The 22,889-nt window shown below is 36.3% G+C and overlaps 1 protein-coding gene across 1 annotated transcript in view; it reads left to right on the forward strand.

Annotated features, from left to right (window-relative positions):
* Nucleotides 1–22,889, forward strand: part of LOC135208072 (helicase POLQ-like) — a 158,704-nt gene that overhangs the window by 31,701 nt on the left and 104,114 nt on the right. Inside the window, exons 3-7 of the mRNA XM_064240219.1 lie at nt 4,754–4,837; nt 8,024–8,182; nt 9,600–9,714; nt 10,453–10,565; nt 13,589–13,753. Of these exons, the coding sequence (XP_064096289.1) occupies nt 4,754–4,837; nt 8,024–8,182; nt 9,600–9,714; nt 10,453–10,565; nt 13,589–13,753 (636 nt within the window). The remainder of the gene's footprint in view (nt 1–4,753; nt 4,838–8,023; nt 8,183–9,599; nt 9,715–10,452; nt 10,566–13,588; nt 13,754–22,889) is intronic.

Genomic DNA, 22,889 nt, shown 5'->3' on the forward strand with positions numbered 1-22,889 from the left:
AGTGGCGTCCTTTCGTATTGTTACGCTTGGCGTCCTCAGACCGTCCGAGGTCGTTGTTCGGTCAATTTACCATACAGTTTTAATAGCGTTAATTAATTTATGCACCTCGCTCAAAACTAGTTCTGCATATGAGGTATCGTTAAAAAGCATAACAAAACGTCGTAACCTTGGCATTTGTGTTGTAATCTAACCAGAAACTTAGTTTTTTTAATTATGTACTGGAAACAAGCAATGATTTTTCATATATTTGCGCTTTTGGACTGTTTTAAACTGCGCATCCCAAAGCTAGTGTATTCATTCGCCCCCCCCCCCCCCCCCCCGCACAAAAACTAGTTCCGCATATGCGGCGTCCAGTAAAAAAATTCAAAAAATACGAAAAAAAAAAGTGTCAAAAATTCATCATAACCTCAAAATTTTTGTTGTAATGTAACCAAAAACATATTTTTATTATGTACTGTGCTAAACTATAAAGGATTTTATCATAGCATGCGTTTTTTAAAAGCGTCGTTAACTCGGAGCGTCGGAAGCGTCAGCGTCGTAACCTCGGAACAAGCGTCGTAACCCAGGACGGAATTTCCATTGAATATTTAAGAAAAAGCGTCGTAACCTCGGAACGTCGTAAGACGAACCGTCGTAAGCCGGGGACCGCCTGTATATATTATATATTTTAATAATATAAAATAATAAAAAATATCTATATCGTAATCTATATATATATATATATAATTATTATATATATATCTATATATATATATATATATATATTATTCTATATATATATATATATATATTATATCTATATATCTATATATATATATATACTATGATAATATATATATAATATAATATATAATCTAGATCTCATATCTATATATATATATATATATATATATCATATTTATATATATACTATATATAGTAAATATCTATATCTACTTATATATATATATATATAATATATATATATATTATATATATATAATAATATCTATATATCTCTATCTTATATATATAATTATAATATATCTATATATATATATATATATTATATATATATATCTATATATATATATATATTCTATAATATATATATATATCTAATATATATAGTATATATATAGCATATATATATATATTAGATATATATATATATATATATATATATGTATATATATAATTATATAATATATATATATAAGATATATATAGATATAAATATAGTAGATATAATATTAATATATATATATATATATATATATAGAATATATATATATATATATATATAGATATATATAGATATATATATATATTATATATATATCTATATAGATATAATATAGGATATATCGATATATATCTAATATATATATATATAATATTATATAGATATATATTAGATATAATATAGATATATATAATAGATATTATTCTTAGATATATAATATATATAATATAAGATATGCATATATATAGGAATAGAATAAGATATATATAGTATATAATATATCTAGATATATATAGATATCATAATAGATATATAATATATATAGATACTATATCGAAGATATTAATAGATTATATATAATATATAGATATATATAGATTATATAGATATATATAGATATATATATATATATGATAATATCTATATAATAAATATAAGATATATATAGATATATATACGATATATATAGATATATATATAGATATAATCGATAACAATAGATATATAGATACTATATATAATATATATATAATAGATATATATCTAGATTCTAGATATATTGATATTATCTAGATATATATATTATATATATTAATATATATATATATAGTATAGGATATAATTATATGATCTATATATTTAGATAGAATAAATATCGATTATATATTAGGATATATATAATAGATAGATATATATATATATATAGATTATATACTATATATATATATTAGATCTAGATATATATATATAGCTATATAATATAGATAATATATATATATATAGATATATATAGATATTAGATATATAGATATATCTATATATATATTATATATAGATATATATTATATATATGAGATATATATATAATATATATTAAGATATAGAATATATATATAGATATAGATATAGATATATATATTATACCTATAATATATATATATAAGAATATATAATATATATATAATATATATATATATAATATAGATAATATATATATCCTATATATTATATATAGTGATATATATAATCTATATTATATATAGATATATATATATAAGATATATTATATAATTAGATATAATATATAGATATATATAATATATAGATATATATAGATATTATATATTATATATAATATATATATTAGTATATATATATATATATGTTTATCAGATTTCCTTGCTTGAAGAATATGAACGGCATCATTGCTAAAATATGTTAACAAGGTGATTGTGGGAGATGTAATGGAACTATCAGCCACTCAAAAATTTTGGTATTTGCAGCTGTCCCCTGGATTCTAAGGGTGGGCTGGTTTTTAGTGTAGCACTCTCAGCATTGTTGGTTTGCCTGCTGACGTAATTTAGGTAGGAATGATTACATTCTTGTGATGTATTTGATAGTATGGTGTGGGTTTGGTGTAAACTTGTGCCACACATACACAGTAAAATAAAGCAAAGTTTAGTCTAGTTAGCACTTGAATGTGTGACCACAAGAAAAGACAGATGTTGTCGGCACATAAATTCCTTGAATATCCAAAACCCCAAAATCAGAAAAAAAAAGTTTGGGACCTATTGAAAAAGATCTTTCACACACACACACACACACACACACACAGACCTTACCTTACCTTACCTTACCTTACAGACCTTACATCTTGTTTGGGTTGCCCCATGTCCCTCAGTGTGAGGCAATTTTTATGCCTACCAGAGAATTGCTAATGCATCTTCTGGTATATTTTGCATCTTCCACTATATTATATTTTCTAATTTTCTTCGCTAATATATTATGGTCTACCTTGTCAAAAGCTTTTGCAAAGTCTAGAAAAACCACATCTGTTTCTTTTCCGTTTATCATATTTTTATGTATGTTCTCACGGTGGACTAACAGGTGGGTATGTGTACTTTTTCCGGGTACAAATCCATTTTGACCTATATTGAACAAATTATTTTTTATTAAATGTTTCATAATATTTTTCTTCATTGCCCTTTCATACAGGCCTATAATTACTTGCCTCTAGTCTTGATCAGCTTTTGAAAGTAGGGGTAATATATGCTAATTTATGCTCATCATAAATCTTGCCTGTATCTACACTTTTCCTTAATAATATTGCAAGCGGCTTTGCAATAGAATGAACTACTTTTTTTAACAAAATGGCAGGGACACCATCTGTGGACCAGCTGCTGATCCATATTTAATTTCATTAAATAGCCTGCTCAATATCAGCTTCATTAATATCTATGTCTGATAAATATTCACTATTTTCATCCCTTATATCTGTAACATTATCTTAATTATCAAATCTAGGGGTAAATTCTTTCATATCTTTCTGCTAATATGTTGCATATTTCCTTTTTTTCATTTCTTAATCTCCCTTCATTTCTTAGAGGCCTATTTCTATTCTTCTTTTATTCATCTTTTTCACGTATGAGTACAATAGTTTGGAGAGAGAGAGAGAGAGAGAGAGAGAGAGAGAGAGAGAGAGAGAGAGAGAGAGAGAGAGAGAGAGAGAGACCTTAATGCTATTCGTAATTGCATACACATACATCTACAAACTCAGGCTGAAAATTATATGAAGTATGTTATATGCACTGTATTATGTAGGTAGAGTTCTGTAGTGCATTAAATGCATGTCAATAATAATAGTGTAGCAGAGAGAGAGAGATGTTTGGCCATTTTATCTACTGAATTTTTGTTTATTAAATATACAGTGCTCCCCCACTTTTACGCAGTAATAGGTTCCAGAACCTGCCGCGGAATTACAAAAATCCTCTCTTAAAATGCTTATAACCATGTATTTTAACATATCACTGCATAATTTGATCATTTAAACAAAAATACCCCTAAATTATCATACTAAAACAATTTCATATCATTTCAAGCAAAAATAATCCCAAACCATCATCCCAAAACATCTTAAGACATTGTAGATTAGTACCCTTTTACAACTGTTACTCTTGAGTATATACACCCCTAAAATGCTTATAACAAAGATTTACTCATTTTAAAATATTAATATTAATGTAAACAGCAAAATATATGTAAAATGTTTTATACAAATTGAATAAATCTTTAATACAAAAATTAATAAATGTCTTACAGAACATTTGACAAATAATCAAGTTACTCCTTTACTGTATGCATAAGCTGTTTTTTTCATTCCAGGTTAGCCCCTGGACTGAGCATAATTGGTGTACTCTCTCTCTCTCTCTCTCTCTCTCTCTCTCTTTAAGGATAATGCAAGATATATTTGAAATGATATGAAATGTTTAGGATAATAGAGCATATTCTACTTATAAGTGAACTGCAAAAATGTGAAATGTTTAAAACCAGGAGCACCACTGTATTTTGTATGCATATGTGATAACTAAGAAGAACTGCTGTGGCCAGCTACATTTTTATCAGGCTAAACTGGACAGTATTTTATCGTACATATTTTTAGAAGTAATTCATTTTGCAGTTTCAAAATGACCATGAAATGCTTTCTGTGATAAAAAAAAATTATAGTAATTTTTATGCTTCCATTTGCAGATTGGGGACCAAATTTGGGAGTTGAACACCTCTGCCAAGACAGAAGACGAACTATTGTACAAACAGCGTTTATGTTGCTTCCCAGTATGTAATTATGATATTTTTGTATAAGTAACTTACCCGGTAATTACTTAACTAAGAGTTCCTACTTGACAGCAGCTTAAATTTTGAAGATTTGTGGTAGTGATAGTCTTTTGTTTATGTAGGTGACTAACCCCGCCCACTTTTGGGGTAAGAGAGGAACAACTCAGCCAAGAGCTCAACTTTGTTTCGGTTGGCTTAAGACCAACCCGGTGTTAAAAACACAGCTTGATTTTGGTTTTCGGCTTGAGAACTCCCCATTTGGTGAAGTATTTTTTGCTATAGTAGCCTTAGGCATTTGTATTGGATTACAGACAGTGTTTTCCACGATTTTTGACATTCATGCTCTCGGGAGACTAAGTAAGACTAGTGCATCGAGTATTAGGTATTGCAGCAGAGGCTGCAATGCTCGTTTAACTATAGTATGCTATAGTTTTTTCTGTATCAGCCAAGAAGGCCTTGAAAGAAATGGACTTGTTGCTCTTGGAGGAGAGAGAGCAAGGAAAATTCAACTTTTGTTTCCCCCCTTCAAAGCTGTCTACTAGGAGGCATCATTCTTACAAGACGGGAAGTTCTTGCTCTGGGAGTTTCCACCTCCTCCCAGGGGGACTTCTCAAGACTTATTGACTCCTCCAGGTCAGCTTTCAATTCAGCCAAAATTATGTTTTCAACTTCAGAACTGGATCATCCATCTTCTGAAAAACATCTTCCAAGTTTTGGAAGTTATGAGCTTTCCAGACTGGTGTGGAGGAGCATTAGCTCGCAAAATTAAAGAGTGTGCTGCTATCTTGGATATGACTGTATCTGACTTGCTAGGAGTTATTTCTTGCCTTAATAAGGGCATTTTGGATGGGTCGATTGAATTAGGATCCTTATTCACATTAAGCATTCCCAAGAAGAGGGAGCTTTGGTGCTCCTTTATTACCAAAGGAGTGACCTGCTCTCACAGATTTGCTCTTCTTTTCTCACCTGTTGATAGTAAGCACCTGTTTCTTCAGACCACAGTTCTGCAGATGTCTTCTGATCTTCAGAGGAAACCTATTCAAGATGTTTTGGCACAGTCTGCAAAGCGCTCTAGGGACACTGCCTCTCATGTTCATGCTTCTTTGTTTTCCACTCAGTATCAGCCCTTTCATGGCAAAGATAAATCAAGGCAGAGGCAACGAACCATGGGTTGTGAAGGTTCATTCAAAACCCTCCCTTGGTCAGCTCTCCAGTAATACTAACAGCTTACACTGCCAACTCAGAGAAATTCTTAGCTCTCACCCAAGAAAACAACCCTGTTAGCAAAGAGGGCTATAGAAGTAGTAGAGGATGCACACTCAAAGGTTTTTACAACCATCTTTTCGTGGTCCCCAAGGTCTTGTGGGGCTGGAGACCAGTTCTGGACATGAGCTCCTTGAACTTGTTCATGTTGAAGACTAAGTTCAAAATGGAAACGAATCAGACAGTATTGTCCTTAATTTGTCAAGGAGACTGGTTGATCGATCGATATGGAGGACGCATACTTCAATATCCATATCTCTATTCACCCAGGCTCAAGAAAATTTCTGAGATTCATTTTCCAGATCAGAATTTACCAGTTCAGAGTTCTGTGCTTCAGCCTTTCCACAGCTCCCCAGGAGTTTACTTGTTCCTTAGCCCCTGTGGCAAAGTGGCTACACCTAGTAAGTGTGACGAGCTTTCTCTCCCTCAATGACTGGCTTGTTTGTTCTCAGACAAAGTTGAAATGTATGGAAGACCTGCAGAAAACCCTGGCATTAGCCCAAGAACTGGGTGTTCTAATAAATTTAGGAAACTTTCAATTAGTCCCTTGTCAAAAGATAGTATATTTGGGGATGAGGATCAATTCTCTTGCTTTTCAGGCTTTTCCCTCCCCCAAAAGGATCAATGCCAGCCTTCAGAAGATAGAGAGGTTTCTCTTTCTTCAGTCTTGTTCAGCGAAGGATTGGATGAGCCCTCTGGGAACTCTCTCATCCACTGAACAATTCATAAATCAGGGTCAGTTGCATGTGTGAAACCTAAAGTTTTTCCTCAGAATCAACTGGAATTGTAAGAAGCACTTGGATTCATTTGTTTTCAGTAATAGCAGAAATAAAGGAGGACCTTGCATAGTGGAATTCAAGAGCAAGACTTTCGTAAGGGAAATGTTCTTTCCTCTGAGACCCAACCTAGTGTTTTATTCAGATGCCTCAGACCTAGGATGGTGTAGGACGATAGCTTAAGGTATATTTGGTGTTTGAACTATTAAAATGGGCAGTTATAAGTGCTTTTAGAGAGAGGGTTTCAGTATTCACAGGTGGGTGTGGTCCCTATCCTATCCCCCAAATACTGGGCATTGTTTGTGTGTAGTGTCTTTATCCTAATAAATTTTTACTTATGTACCCACAAACATTTGTATGAATAACTAATGAAAGGAATATGAATTGGCATAGAATGCAATAAGTGAAATGAGGGGTTTATTTTTAAGTGTTCAGCATTTCTCATCTCATTGTTTCATTACTGTAAATATTTTGCTGAATACACTTAGGGTCCCAGTTCTTGGGCTATGTCCAAGGTAACAGTAAGACAGAAACAGAGCTAATCCCAGTATCTGATGAGGTAGATATAATGTACATAATATATGAAGCTAAAGCATTTAACTAGAAATATAGAATACAGTATTTGCAAAACACAAGGTCAGCAAAAACTGAATGGGCATTAGTCTTATAAAGGCTAACTAGCTAACTATTTTCAACCCACAAGTGTGTTGAAAATTCTATGCCACCAGCCAAAAAAAAAGGAGAGAAAAAAATCATATGTAGTTTGGGGAAACTAGTTTGCACTATGGATCAAGTTTGACTGCTGAAGACCTCCCAGACATACTTTGCAGGCACACGTGTTTGCCTGACAAGATAGGCATTTCTAATTACATACATGTATCTATTAGGATTAGAATTTGCATAGGATTAGAAGTGCAACTTTTATTTCCTACAAGAGATGTTTAATTTGTACCTCATTCTTGTTGGCTCCCACTTACTTCTGGTGTATAGTTTGTGCCATTCATCCAGTATAAACTGCATTGTAAATTGTAATACAAGGAGAAGAGTGGTAATTACTGCCAAATGTTATTGGATTGAGAGGTTGTTTGTAAGGATTATTACTAAGTTATTTATATGATTATATATTTATTCATTTTATATTTTTCAGTACACCAGAGAACAAAAACAGTTAGATACTGACATGATTGGTGGTCTGGTGGGAGAGGTTGTTCCTGATCATTCATGTATTGTTTTCTGCCCAACCCGTCGGAATTGTGAGACGTTGGCTGAACTTATTTGTCAGATCTTACCCAGGACGATAACAAAGGTATAACACAAATGCCTGTGTATTAGTGCATTTGATGTTACATTTTGTTTGTCCTTAGTTTCTAATAAAATGTACTACATGCATGGTAATGTATAAAGTCCAAATTATTTGAAGTTGTATGTTTTAAGTGAAAATACGATTAATTACTACTCAAATGTAATTTTTTTTTTTATTTTGGGAGTCTAATCGATATACAGTATTCTAGTGATCTGTGTCTTAAATGGAATTCATTTTACTCATTTTCACACCAAAAATGTCTTCCTCTTTTCTAACCAAAATTTTATGCCTATGTGAAAATAAGTAATCATTTAGTTTGGTTTTACTTTTTATAAGTTTCTTAATTCAAGTTTTAATTCCCTTCTAAAACTTTTTATATTTGTTGATAGTTTATTGTGTGCCTAAAGTTCTTACATGAAATTAATTGATTTAGTTTAATTTTTTTCATCCAGATTATAACTTAATACAATACATGATTGCCAAGAAGCTGTTGCTATTTTGAGAACTGCATGCTTGTGCACTTTCTTCTAGTCATGGTTGTTCTCAAAATTTTCAACATTCACGAGTTGAATAATTATAATCCTGAGCAAGTTCTAATACATTGAGTGTGCCCATACAACAGACAAGCTTGTTATTTTATTTATGCTTGAGTAATGAAAAGGCATGACAAGTAGAATGCAATGTTTGTAAAAAATAAAAGAATTCTTGTCATTAATCCCAAGTGATTCCTTTCTCCCATTTTGACCCATATTGCAGTTGAAACAAAACTTGTCAGGTGAATGGTTAGCTGAACCACATATGTATTGAAATTCAGCGTTGCCCATTGTATTGTTGGAGAAAACTGGTTTAGTGGGGGATCAGAAAAGCAGACTGGACTTGCAGTGTTTTCAAGAATTTCATAAGTTTTCATTCTTTTTTTTTCTAGATTTAGTAAAAATAAGTTTATTGTGCCATATTCTAAATGGTTTTGCTGTTTTCATTTCCTATCCCAAGTAAGGTTTTTTCTTGCTGTAAGCAGACCTGCTATCTTTGAAGGTAAATAATCACATGGCACTGCTTGCAGATCCCACCTTTTTGTGTGTTGTGTTCATGCTTTCAGGTTTTGTGAAGTTCAGCACAGCTTTGTAAAGGCTTTTTTTTTCCCTTATGCAGGAACACTTCATCATCTGAATAGAAATAATAATAATTGAATTTTTTAGCACATTTTTTATGGAAATTATATTTTCTAATATATAATTCTGTATTTTACAAAGGCCATTTTCAAGGCCTGCAGATGGGATTTATCCAAAAACAGCCACCACTGTTAGGGACCTACTAGCAGTTGACTTGATGTTGAATGCATACCATATATAAATTGTGGGATTTCATGGTTGGATACACTTTCCCCCTGTGATATAATTTTTAACATTAAATTTTGCAGATAAAACGCACAGAAAAGGTTTCTCTTTACCGTGCAGTTGTTGAAGAAGGTGGAGGCAAAGTTTGTCCAACATTAAGGAAGACCATTCCATTTGGTGTTGCCTATCATCATTCAGGTATGTTTTTGAGTTATAGAACTAATACTGCTGTTATATGATAATTTACATCATTTGAATATTATTTAACTTCTTGCTCTCATTTAAGAATAAATTGAGTGGAAGTATTGTGTTGGCAGGGCAATTGGAGAATTTTACATTCATTGAATGCAAAGAGGAAATTTTTACAAATATAGATTGAAAAAATTAAATACAGGAGTTGAGAAAGTCAAACGAGAATTCATGCTTATGCTTATGCCATTATCATAAATTGCTGTAGTTTGAGACCACTGTGTCACAATCTAGATTTTCTGGGATTGGCCCATATGATTTATTCATACTAAATGAAATGTGAAAACTGGAGTAAAGTATTGTTAAAAATTGGACACTTAAATGAGAAGGGACAAGGGAAACAGAAGAAAAGTAATGATCAAAAAGCAATGTAGCTGCTACTTTACATATTGCCATGTGCAATGTTGCAGGTTATTTTTGGTGGATAAATTCCGCTTAGATTTTTAATTTAATTTTCTTTTTGCTGTGTAACTTAGCTCGCCGTTTTAAGAATTTTGACCAAATAGCTGCACTGCCAAATGTGTTCTCATATTTCCAAGAATTTAATAATCCTATCTCTAGTTGCTCTTAAAAATTTTTGTTCAGGTGTTTGAAAATTTTCTTAGAACTTAAATGTGTATTGGTATGTTACCATTTTATAATCATATCCCCTCACAGTATGAAATAATTGGATTTTATTTATCACAGGTCTGACAGAAGGAGAGCGTCGCTTGATTGAAGAGGGATATCTCACTGGCACATTATGCTGTGTATGTTGCACCTCAACCCTAGCTGCTGGAGTTAATCTTCCTGCTCGAAGGGTTAGTTTTTAAAATGTCTCTCACATTGTTGGTCTTCGTTATTGACATCATGTTTAACCCTTTTAGTCAGTCAGGCCTAAGCCTACTAAAAATTGGGGGTCGTCTTATACTGCAATTCTAAGATGCGTATCTGTTGACTAGCCTCGGTCTCGGTGCTATAGCCTAATCACCAACATACATAAAGATTCACTTTATGAAATAAAATGATAGTACGTAAAGTAATAAAACCATTTTACCATATATATTATTGGCATATCTACATAACAAATTGCTTATTTGAGGAATAATTCAAAATCAATGAAAGAAACTTTTATCTATGCGATCCCAGCTGAGAAAATGTAAACATCGAGTTGCAGATGCGCTGACAGCAACCTTTATCTTTCGGTAACCTTTAAGAAATTTCAATAGTAATGTAATTACAGTAGTACATAATAATAATATTATGACACTATATTTTCACGCTCCCTCCGTCCTTTTATGATAGATGCAGCGAACATCAAGTTTTTAATTTGAAATTGTAACTGTTTTGAATAATTCAGGAATATGAATGATGATTGTGTACAATTATTATCGTTCATCATTATAGTATTATTAGCGGTTGTTTGAGAATGGCGACGAAATGTAAACAAAACAGTGGTTTCCCTTTACCGCGACCTTCTGTATGAAAATCATATAGACTCGGCTTTGTTAAACCAAACTTTGATCATTTATGAAAGAAATGTATGTATCTCTGAATTAAGTTCCATTCAGCTGAGACTGTAAACAAACCTAGAATGCAAATGGTGCATCATCGTTTTGTTCTTATAATGTAATACAATAATACATGTAATATGATTACAGTAAAACATGTTTTATTTAAATTATAGTTATTCTCAATACTACAACTATTATTCAAATTTTGCAAGTGGATATCTATCAGTGTAACAACCTGACCAAGGCAATTCTCTCTCTCTCTCTCTCTCTCATCGATTGTAATACTAATAATACTCCTCCATCCTCCACTACAAAATTCCTGTTTTTAGAATTCTGAATGAAGCGATTATTGTAAACATATCGGCATAAACAACTTTGTTGAGAAACTGCAGATTGCTGACATCATTTACCGTAACTATCGAGCGTTTATTAAGAGCTCTATTAAAATTGTTAAACCCTGCCAATTCTCAATAAGTAAAAATAAAATATGTTTTTGTTCATTTCTCATACATTGGAGATCTCAAGAAAGAATACTAGTAAATTAAAGCTGCAGGTTATAGACGAGGGTGAATAAAACGAATAACGGCCAGGCGGCAGTGATGTTTGGAACTGGAGAAATCACACCTACTCAGTGCTTATTCAATGAAGTAATATGTGCATGTTTTCAACTAAACTTTATGATAAAAGGTATCTCCGAATTATATCTCTCCTAACAAATAATGGCAATGAAGATATCGATAATACTCAAATCAGTTGAGATTTTGAGAATGTAAACAATATCAAATGCAAATGATGTACATGACAATGTTTATATTCTGTAATACAGTAACGATATGATAATAGTAATACTGTTATTGGGTACAACAAGCAAAATAACCTCTATTTAAGTTATCATTATTATTAATATAGTGGTACTGTTTAATTTTTGCAAATAATCACTTTTCTCCAAAAAACATTTCAATTTTTAATTTAGAAGTCTTCCTATACTATGGATATGAGATAAATTCATGAAAATTTGCCATGATTTTTGGCCTCTTCTTATCTGAAGGTCGCCTTATACACGGAAATATACAGTAATTAAAATAGCCATCAGCATTTCATTAAACTTCGTCTTGGGACCAGGATCTAGTATAGCCTCACAAGCCTCAATAATGTGATCCTAATTGGCTCTGGATTCAACTGATTGACAGATATGTCCATCTCAATGGCGCAGTGATCAGAGGTGCTGGACTTTGCAACAGCTGGAACATCTGTGAATATATCTCAAAACACATGTACAGGCAGTCCCCAGGTTACGACGCGGGTTCCGTTCTTGAGATGCGTCGTAAGCCGAAAATCGTTGTAAGCTGGAACATCATAAAAAATCTTAAGAAAACCTTACTTTTAATGCTATAGGTTCATTAGAAACTATGTAAACTGCATTCTTATTGCATTTTTCATAAAAAACCTTTAAATATTGATTATTTTGCATTTTTGGTGTCATATTTCTTCTGCCAGATCAGCGTTTGTAAGCGTCGTAACCCTGGAAATAATTTCTGATGAATATAATTGAAAAGTGCCTTAACCTCGGAACGTCGTAAGCCGAACCCGTCGTAACCCAGGGACTGCCTACTTACCATATACTTGACTCACTCAGGGCGAGGAGCTGCAATGTTCGCTGGATACGGCCGTCGTAAGACAATACACAAACAACCAAACAAGGACAACACCCACACAATGCAATAACTATGCAACAAAAGACCACCGCACAAACAATCACTAACAACATAAAAAAACAATAACATGACAAGTCAATACACCACCTACAACATCAAGGATCACAACAACTCAACAACTCATCCACAACACAACAGAACTCACAAGCACAACAAACTTGGCAACACAGGCACAACAACCTTCAAACATACAATATCAACAATAACTATAACAACAACTTCAAAAGCACACAAAATAACTGACCATCAATATTATTCAAGACTGCTGGCAAAAAAAACTGACTTCCACCATAGGCTCTGATCACAGACTGACTCAAAAATCAGACCAGACTCGCAATCGACCCAACAGACAATTCACTTGTAAACTATCCATTCACACAAACACTAACAACCTTACGAGCCAACACCCAAAACAGCCAGCCTCTCTCTCTCTCTCTCTCTCTCTCTCTCTCTCTCTCTCATGCAACCCAAGAAGACATCAAATGGAATAAACAGATCATTCCTCTATAATGTTACTTACAGGTATTGAACGATTTTAGTATTTTGCTAGTCTTGAAAAGTTTGTGAACCTGATGTGAGAGGAATTTCCATGTTCATACTTTCTTTATTTGCCAGGTAATTATTCGTTCTCCATACACGGGCAGTGACTTCTTGACACCATCACGATACAAACAAATGGTAGGAAGAGCTGGACGAGCAGGGCTTGACAGTTGTGGAGAGAGTTTTTTAATCTTACAGAAAAAAGATATCAAACTTGTAAGTAGTAATGCATGTACTGTTGTAAGTAATATTTTAGAAGGTCCCCTAATCCAAGATCAAAATGTAAGTAAGCCAAGATTAAGACAGCCATGACTTTCTCACACCTTTTCAATATTCACATAAAGATGGATCCCCATCTGCTAGAAGCTCTTTCAATCCTGACAGTTCAAGTATGAAAATCTGCCATTTATTTTATGGAAATCTAAATTTGTTTAAAGAGTATATTCTGTTAGTACAGTTTCCCAAAGTGGTGGACAGGACCATCCAAGAAGTCGATGAGTTTCCGGGTGTCTAAAGGGGGTCAATAAATGGCTAGGGGGTTGTTGATACTAAAGGTTAGATGGTTTGCCAGTGTCTGCATGAATATTTTGAGAAGCACGATAAACCCTTCAGTGATATTACTGCTTTGGCTACTGATTGTGTATGACACAGACAACATCTTGTAACCAAGAAATTCAGTGGTGAATATCATGTTGCCTTGGAAGTGTGCAGATCAATTAACATCATCATAGCACAATCACTAAATTTTTTTTATTCAGTGCAGTGCTCTGTGAAAAGAAGGGTGAAACTTTTAACCAACTGAGGTGAGGTGGCTGTCTAGAGGTCACAGCTTTCAAAGACTTTTAGACTTGTATAACTCAGCTTTACAGTTTCTAGCAGATGGGGATCCATCTTTATGTGAATATTGAAAAGGTGTGAGAAAGTCATGTTCTATTTGGCAGACATATTCAAAGTTAAATGAGATCTAGAAATGTCTGGCGAATAAATGTTACCATTATTCAGGTAAGTATTTGGCTTCCAGGGCAAACTAACTAAGAAGGATCCTGTTTTCTAAGTTTATTATTAGCAGTAGAAACTTAAAAGTACTCAGGGATATGTTGAATTAACATTGAACAATATATCTGTATTATTTGGGGATAATAGATCATCAGTGTATGAATATATATGTCTGTAACCCCCTCCCCCCATTTTTATGCGTTTCGCATTTCCATGGTCCACTGTGTTGTGGATTTTTATGGAACATATTATTCACTTTTCCATCGAACTTCACTAATTTGCAGATTTTTCCTATATCACTAATCTTTTTTTTTTTAGTGCAACATTTTATTCACTAATTACTGTATTATTTTTTCATGCATGTGTTTATGACTAAATACTGATTTTTATGATAATAATGATTTACAGAGTACTTATAATGTAGTTATGTATCTAGTACTATTAAGCTCATTCCAGCTCCAGCCCCAAACTGAGCATAATAGGTGTATGATTCTCTCTCTCTCTCTCTCTCTCTCTCTCTCTCTCTCTCTCTCTCTCTCTCTCTCTGGGTAATGCAAGATGTATTTGAAATGATATTAGTGTACATTTTTTTTATGTACAATATTTAAAATATGTGCTAATTACATATATTTTAATTTTATTTTCCAGTAAAAGCAGACGGCAACATAAAATTAAAATCAGAAAACTTTACACTAATATAATATCAAATACATCTTACATTACCCTTAGAGAGAGAGAGAGAGAGAGAGAGCAGACCTTACATCTTGTTCGGGTTGCCCCAGGTCCCTCAGTGTTAGGCACCTCTAATGTCTACCAGAGAGTTGCTATATTTTGCATCTTCCAATCTTGGATGGTCTGGGATGCAGCTTAGATATTTGTCGAGCTTATTCTTAAACACATCTACGCTCACTCCTGATATATTCCTCAGATGAGCTGGCAACGCATTGAATAGACGCTGCATTATCGATGCTGGTGCGTAGTGGATTAATGTCCTGTGTGCTTTTCTTATTTTTCCTGGTATAGTTTTGGGCACTATTAATCTACCTCTGCTTGGTCTTTCTGATATTTTTAGCTCCATGATGTTTTCGGCTATTCCTTCTATCTGTTTCCAAGCCTGAATTATCATGTAACGTTCTCTTCTCCTTTCTAGACTATATACTGTAATTTTAAGTTCGTTCATGAAACTTACCTGTCAGATATATATATATAGCTGTATTTTCTGAAGTCCGACAGAATTTAAAAAACTTCCGACACACGCAGTGGTTGGCCAGGTGGTTAGTACCCATTCCTGCCGCTGGGAGGCGGGTATCAGGAACCATTCCCATTTTCTATTCATAATTTTTCTGTCGCCGGTGATGGAAACACCTGTTTCCAGTACCTCCGTCTTAGATTTTGGAAAAAAACACTTCATTGCCGCTAAGTATCCTAATTGTCTTTTAATTTATTTACTTGGATTTGTGGCTAGGCATACGCTATCTTAAATTGATTTGAATTTGATTCATTTTTGGATAAGATATCTGAATCTAGTTAGGCTAGTTTTAGAGGGTGTTGTCTGCAAAGATAGGGTGTGGCTACCGAAAGCTTCGGTAGATCCGCACTTGGTATGCACGAGGGTATGAGTCTTGCTTCTTTGTTGAGATTTGTCATGTAAGGAGTGTGAGACTTTGTCTAATTCCGTAAGGAAGACGTATGATTCGTATGTACGCAATTAATCAGTAAACATGTCTAATTCCGTAAGGAAAACGTATGATTCGTATGTACGCAATTAATCGTAAACAAAAAGTCAGGGTAGTGAACCTGCTAACCTTCTATAGACTTTTTTTTTTTTTGCCTAACCCATGTAGTATGGCCTACGGGTTATGAATATATGTCTGCGAGAGGTGATCGCTCTCCTTCATTGTTGTGAAGAGTGCTACTTCTGTTATTGTTTCTCCTAACCCTGTAATGTTGCCTTCGGGCCCTAAACAGTGTCTGTAGAGGTTATTGCCCTTTCTCTAATACTCTTTCGATTCGTATCTTAGAATCGAAAGTGCTTGCTTTAGAGAGCAATAGTGAAGTGGCTAAGTGCAGTGACAGTGCCCCTTGTGTAGTGGAGGGTGCGTCAGATCGGCCTTATTTCGCCTCTAGGCCGGGACCTCTGCTTGACTCCCAGGACCCGGGGAGAGAGCAATGTCGAAAGCCGAAGGAGGGTTACGAGGAACCCCACCGATCTGGCGTGTTCTCGGCAGTTTCTGATGAAAATCCCCAGACTGCCTAATTGCGTGCACGTGCACGAATCCTGAAGGATTGCTTCTAGTCCTCCCCGAAGCGTATCCCCGCCCCGCTCAGGGGTTGGAGCTTTCGGAAGGACTCGCGCCCTCTTAAATAGAAGCTTTATAGAAGAGGACGCTTCACGTCCTCTCTCTCTCGTTATGCTTTCCAGTGAGAAGTAAGAAGGCGAACGTCGCCTGATCACGTCTTTCCACCGAGAAATATGAAAAAGAAGTCTTAGTAGCAGGACGCTTTGAGAGCAGACGTCCGAGCTTTGTTACTGTGAGAATAAGAAGGCGTTCCCTCGCCCCTCGTATTCTCACACGATCAACCCTTCCCCTGAGACTGTTTCGTGCAGTCGGATTTCCTCTCCGAGATGTATCTCGCTCTTCCCTGAAGGCAGTTTCTCTTGCTTGTTTTGACGCCTGTCAGGAGCGTGACGCTTTTCTGCACACTTCTTTTGACGCTCGGCTTGGACGGGACGTTCGGATGGACGCCAGGCGCGCGCACCAGTGGACGACGAGCTGCGCGAGTTTTTTGGACGCCGCGTGCTCGCTGCTCGCCAGTGGACGCCGAGCGCGCGCGCCAGCGCGCGCCAGGTTGTGTCGCCTGGCTGAACGTTTCTGTTGAACTCTTCAAGCTCTTGTTTACGATTTGGGTTTGGGGCCTCAAGAATTTTTACCTCTACCTTCGGTGATACCTTATACCTCACATGCAAAGAAATGTGAAGTAAGCAGCGCTTCGGAGGAAGCTTAAAGTGAACAGACAACTTCGTCTTCGAAACCCAGCAAGACCTCGGGTTTCGTGAATTCAAGAGGTCTCTGTCAATATTATATTGCTTTTCGCAAAGGTGGATGGAGTTAAGGAAAGCTCAAGGGAAGATCTCGTTTTCTCTACCGCAGTCAAGACTTTGTGATAAGGCAGTTACGGGTTATGTAAAGGCTCGATGTCCTGCACGTCAGGACTCTCGGCAACGTTCAGTAGGATTCTTGCAAAGGCACTCATCAAAAGGACGCTCTTCAGGAAAGCGCAAGACAGGACTTCCTTTGCCATACTGCCAATAAATTTTAAGCTTTAGCAGGCATTAGTTGTGATACGGGAGAGGAAGCTGGTTGGAGAGTTTCTTCCTCTTCCCAGGATAATTTTGCAAGCTTTTTAGCCCATCTGAAAGGGTTTTTCAGATGATAGATTTTGTTGTTAGTTCTAGTCGGGACTACGCTACCGAATTGAACATCGTCATTCTACCTGCCGTAAGCCCAGTCTCTAACAGGATTCTTGCCCTTTCCTTGTTTGAGACTGGGGAATCGGAAAAAATAAAATGCTCGACTTCCTGGATTACGTTTGTCAATTCAGTGACTTTCCCCCATTGACAATATACTATCGTTTTGTCAAGTAAGTGGGTATCCCCTCATTGACAAAATATCTCTTTGTCCCGTAAATGGGTTAGTTCTCATTGACAAACATCTCATTAACTTGATATTGTGTAAGCGAATAAGCTCTTATTGACAAGATTCGGAAGAGCTCTCATTCGTCATTCGCAGACTCGTACAAGAAATAGACTTGTAGACTACGTCATGAACGCTTATGTCCAATAACATAAGAAGCTTGAGCTGTCTGCTTCGATTCTCTTAAGTTTTGTTCATGAAACTTGCCTGTCAGATATGTATGTAGCTGTATTTCCGAATTCAGCTATATATATGTCTGCCAGGTAAGTATGAACAGACTGTATTGTGATATAATTTCATATTTTGCCTTGCGTTATTTTACTACTGGTTGGTTCAAGTCATATACGCTTGCTGTAGTTACCTCTTCGGATGGCAAACCGAGAGGTCTATTGTCTATTCTAAGGACATTTAATCGTTACTCCCTGCAGCCTTCCAGGAGTTTCCGATTTATCTTTTACCGTTGTATGGTAGTGTTCTGACGACACAAACGCATCTATATATTTAGCGTTTTCTGTTTCGCTTAAATATACCAGCTTGAGAGTCTTTCTGCTCAAAAAATAACGGACCTATTTCTTCGTAGAATAGGGTAGCTGGCAACCCAGACATAAAGTTAAGAGACGACGTTCGTAAGCTGCTGGCTGCTGCTGTGTCTGTCCTCCAGTCCAACCGAGCCAGTAACAGATCGTGCGCTGTTATGCGCGGTAGGTTACGTCTCTCTCTCCTGCGGGATTGACTGACTAACCGTATCTCTGTGCTGGCGGTTACGTCTCTCCTGCGGATTGACTGACTAACTGTATCTCTGTCCTACAATCACGGACTTTAGCCTAAGATTGAAGGGATTTCTTACGTGAATGAATAAACGTTGCATTCGTTTTTGCCTTACTATGTTCAACAGAGTTATCTCTTAATCCTTTCGGTGCTCGTTACCGCACGGTATAGAACTACGAGTATACCGCAACATTGCACTTTTATATGCTCTCCTGCTTAGGCAAAGCGCAGCCTTATTAGGGAAGTAAGCATACTCGGGGAGGGAATGGATGAGCTTGCTGGGGACCATTTCCTTCCTGAAGAAGTTTGTTTCCTCGAATAGACTGCAATTCCTACGGGAAACTGAAATATTTTTCAAGATCTAGGAATGATTCTGAACATCTCTCAGTGCGTCTATCACCTGAGGTGATAGAAAGAAGGTGCCGGACATCTGGATAGGGTTTCAGATGTCCTGGATCTTAATCTGAAAGAAGTAAAAGCAATTCGGTCGTCCCTCCAGTCCTCGAAACGAGTTTTTGGAACAGTGGTCCAGATCAACTCTGATATTCCACAGCTCTCTCATATCTTAAGAAGTATTTCTCTCGGTCCCTGTTCGAGTTTACAAGAAAGAGCCTATTATAACAACGGGCGTAGAATGTAACGATCCTCTAAGAGGTTCGTTACAGGATTGCAAAAGTCCGTACGAATCGTCTCGATCGACGGCAGCAACTATTGACTTCCGAGTGGAATCTTTCTTTAGAAGTAAGTTGAGAGTTGTGGAGACTTTAGGGACGCCCTTTCATTCTTTTCTTCGATATGTTGAGGACGAAGAGGCTTCTTCTTCTCTGCTCCCTTATTCTCGATCCGGGATCGGTACCGTTAAACGCCATCCTATGATATTGAACGGGGATGGATGTTTTAGTCTCTTTTCCCCTTTTTTCAATCGCTTAGGAAATGTAATAAGAGGATTTATGACGTCACAGGGAGCGACAATGACGCTGATCGCCCCATGTTGGCCTTCAGATCCTGGATTCACAGAGGTCACATACTTCCTAGTTCACTTTCCAAGGACCTTTTCCGAGAGAGTCGGTCTACTCTAACTCGAAAGGTACCTATAACCTCTCCGCTCTGAGTCTGACTACGTTCAGACTATCGAGATGTTGACAGGAATAAGATTACCGTCTTCCATTTCCGTCTGAAGAATGGGATAAGCTAGCAGTCACAACTATTAAAGATACGCAAATATGTTGGTTGACGGCCTTTGGGCTCAGAGATTTGCGTCTGTCAAACAACAAAGCCCTTCATGATCTTTGAGTTCTGTGGAATCTCGAAACTGCGCTCACCATCTACTTTTTGTCTCACCTGTTTTCTCGGAGTCAGACACTCGTGCGAGATCAGGCGACATATAGTAGCCCTGAGTTTCTTGTTGACGAAGTCGGTTGCGTTTACACTCCCGATGATCGTGTAACATGAGACCAGGTTGGACTGTCAGGCATTCTTCCTTCGGGACTGAATCGCCTTTTTGCTCCTCGCTCCTTTCTCCTGGCACCAGAAGCTCGAGTCAGGAGTTGATTCGCTGACGACGTTGGGTTGCGTTGATACACCCCCCCAAGGTTTGCTTAGATTGAATCGCCCAGGCAGTCCAGACACTCATCCTTCAGCGAAGAATAGTGCCTTATGGTCTTCAGGGTACAGCCTTGCTGTCCTTGATTCGTCTTGACTGGTCAACTGGTCGCGTCACCTGACTTTAGTACAGACGGACTGACTGTGCATGTCCAGGTCGAAGCTTTCAATATGGAACTTAGACGTAGTCTGAAGTTCTTGATGTCAAAGCATTCGAACCTCTCCTACCTGTTAACTTCTTGCATGTGATCAGGAAGGCCTTCTTCTAACCACCCTAGATACGACAAAGAGGGTTAGTGAGATTTTAAGCCATCGTCACAAGTTTTGGCTTTAGAGAACACAAGGCGGTGTGCTCTCTAAGCCTTCCGTTGTGGCCTAAGAATGGAAACCCGTTTTGTCCCTTGGGCCAGAGCTTTTGGAAGCTAAGGATGGCACAAGTTAGTGGGCAGGAGCCAGAGAGAGTCCTGTGCCCTGTCGGGTCTCTCAAGTTTTATCTACATAAAACTCAAGAAAGTCGAAGTCATTCGGGCAATCTGCAGTGTTCCGAAAAAGACAGACTTGCCCATATCGAAGAACACCCTGGCTTTAGTGTTAAGGAGTTCTTTCAAAAAATGCTCCTTCATTGTGTTTGCACAAAGATTTGAAATCTTTTTATCTGAATGATCACGAGGTGAGGGCGCGGCCTCAGAAGCATTTCAACAGAGCATGGCACTCAGCAACATCCTGAGTACCATGTTTAGCAAAAGCAACTCTGTGTTCACTTCACACTCCCTGCGAGATGTGAAGATGACATATGAGATCTGCTGCTCGCTAGGGCCATACGTGTCTGCAGACACAATCTTGGGGGCAAGAAGTACCACTCATCCTATCCTGTAGAAAATGGTTAGGAAGAGCTCTTAATTTAGTTGTTGAGTCGCCGACAATGCGACTTCTTAACTCCTTAAGCCTTAGTTAACACACCTTAACTTTGGGGGGGGCTAGGTTGGTCAGGTGGTGATATATATATCTATATATATATTATATTTTACTTCTTAGCCCTCATGGTATGGTCAATATGGTCTAGTCACATTGTGGTCACGCCCCCGTTGACAGATCATCTGGAGTGCACCAGCTTTCTAGGTCTCTACCTCGCTGGCAACTTTAGTAAAGCAGAAGCAGACTTGGGTGACAGTAATCACGAAGTCAGCTATGCTAACAGGTGGAACCAAGATGTAAATCATCTGCATGCATTTGTTTCCCAAAATCCTTCTATTCTGTCCCTTCCCACCTCCAAAGGTGGGATTCAGCTATATATATATCTGACAGGTAAGTTTCATGAACAAAATGATATTGTTATGATACATTAAAGTTTGTTCATACTTACCTGGCAGATATATATAATCAAGTACCCACCCACCTCCCCTCAGGGGACAGTGGAAATAAGAATTATGAATAGAAAATGGGAATGGTTCCTGATACCCGCCTCCCAGCGGCGGGAATGGGTACTAACCACCTGGCCGACCTCTGCGTGTGTCGGAAGTTTTTAAAATTCTGTCGGACTTCAGAAAATACAGCTATATATATATATCTGCCAGGTAAGTATGAACAAACTTTATTGTATCATAACAATATCATGTTTGTAGTCTTTCCCAGTAGTCAAGGTCCTTAACTTCTTCTATTCCAGCTGTAAAGGACCTTTGTACACACTATTTGTGCAATATCCTTTTGAAAGTGTGGGTACCATATCATATTGCAATATTCAAGTGGACTACGAACATAATCATGTGTTCAGCTTTTCTTGTTTTGAAGTGCCGTAACAACATTCCATTTTTGCTTTACATTTTGCCAATAGAATTGCTATTTGATCATTGCATAACATGTTCCTATTCATCATCACACCAAGGTCTTTAACTGCTTCCTTATTTGTGATTGTTCTCATTATTAGGTCCCCTATATGCATATACCTTAACTTCTCTGTCTCCATAATTTATTGATTCAAATTTATCAGAGTTAAATACCATCCTATTACCTCTGCCAATCATATACTTTGTTAAGGTCTCTTTGTAGCGCGTTTCTATCTTCATCACAAGTAATTTCTCTACATATTCTTGTGTCATCGGCGAAACTACTCACTACCGAGTTCTTAACATTACTGTCTATGTCTGCAATCATAATAACAAACAGTAATGCAGCTAACACCGTACCTTGTGGCACCCAGATAGTTACCTTAACTTCATCCGATTTCTCATCGTTTGCAAAATAACTATCTGTTTTCTGTGTGTAAAAATTCTTTTAACCATCTTACTACTTTATCCACTATATTATGTTTTCTAATT

This window comes from Macrobrachium nipponense, chromosome 34 (assembly GCF_015104395.2).
Source record: "Macrobrachium nipponense isolate FS-2020 chromosome 34, ASM1510439v2, whole genome shotgun sequence".
Lineage (NCBI taxonomy): Eukaryota > Metazoa > Arthropoda > Malacostraca > Decapoda > Palaemonidae > Macrobrachium > Macrobrachium nipponense.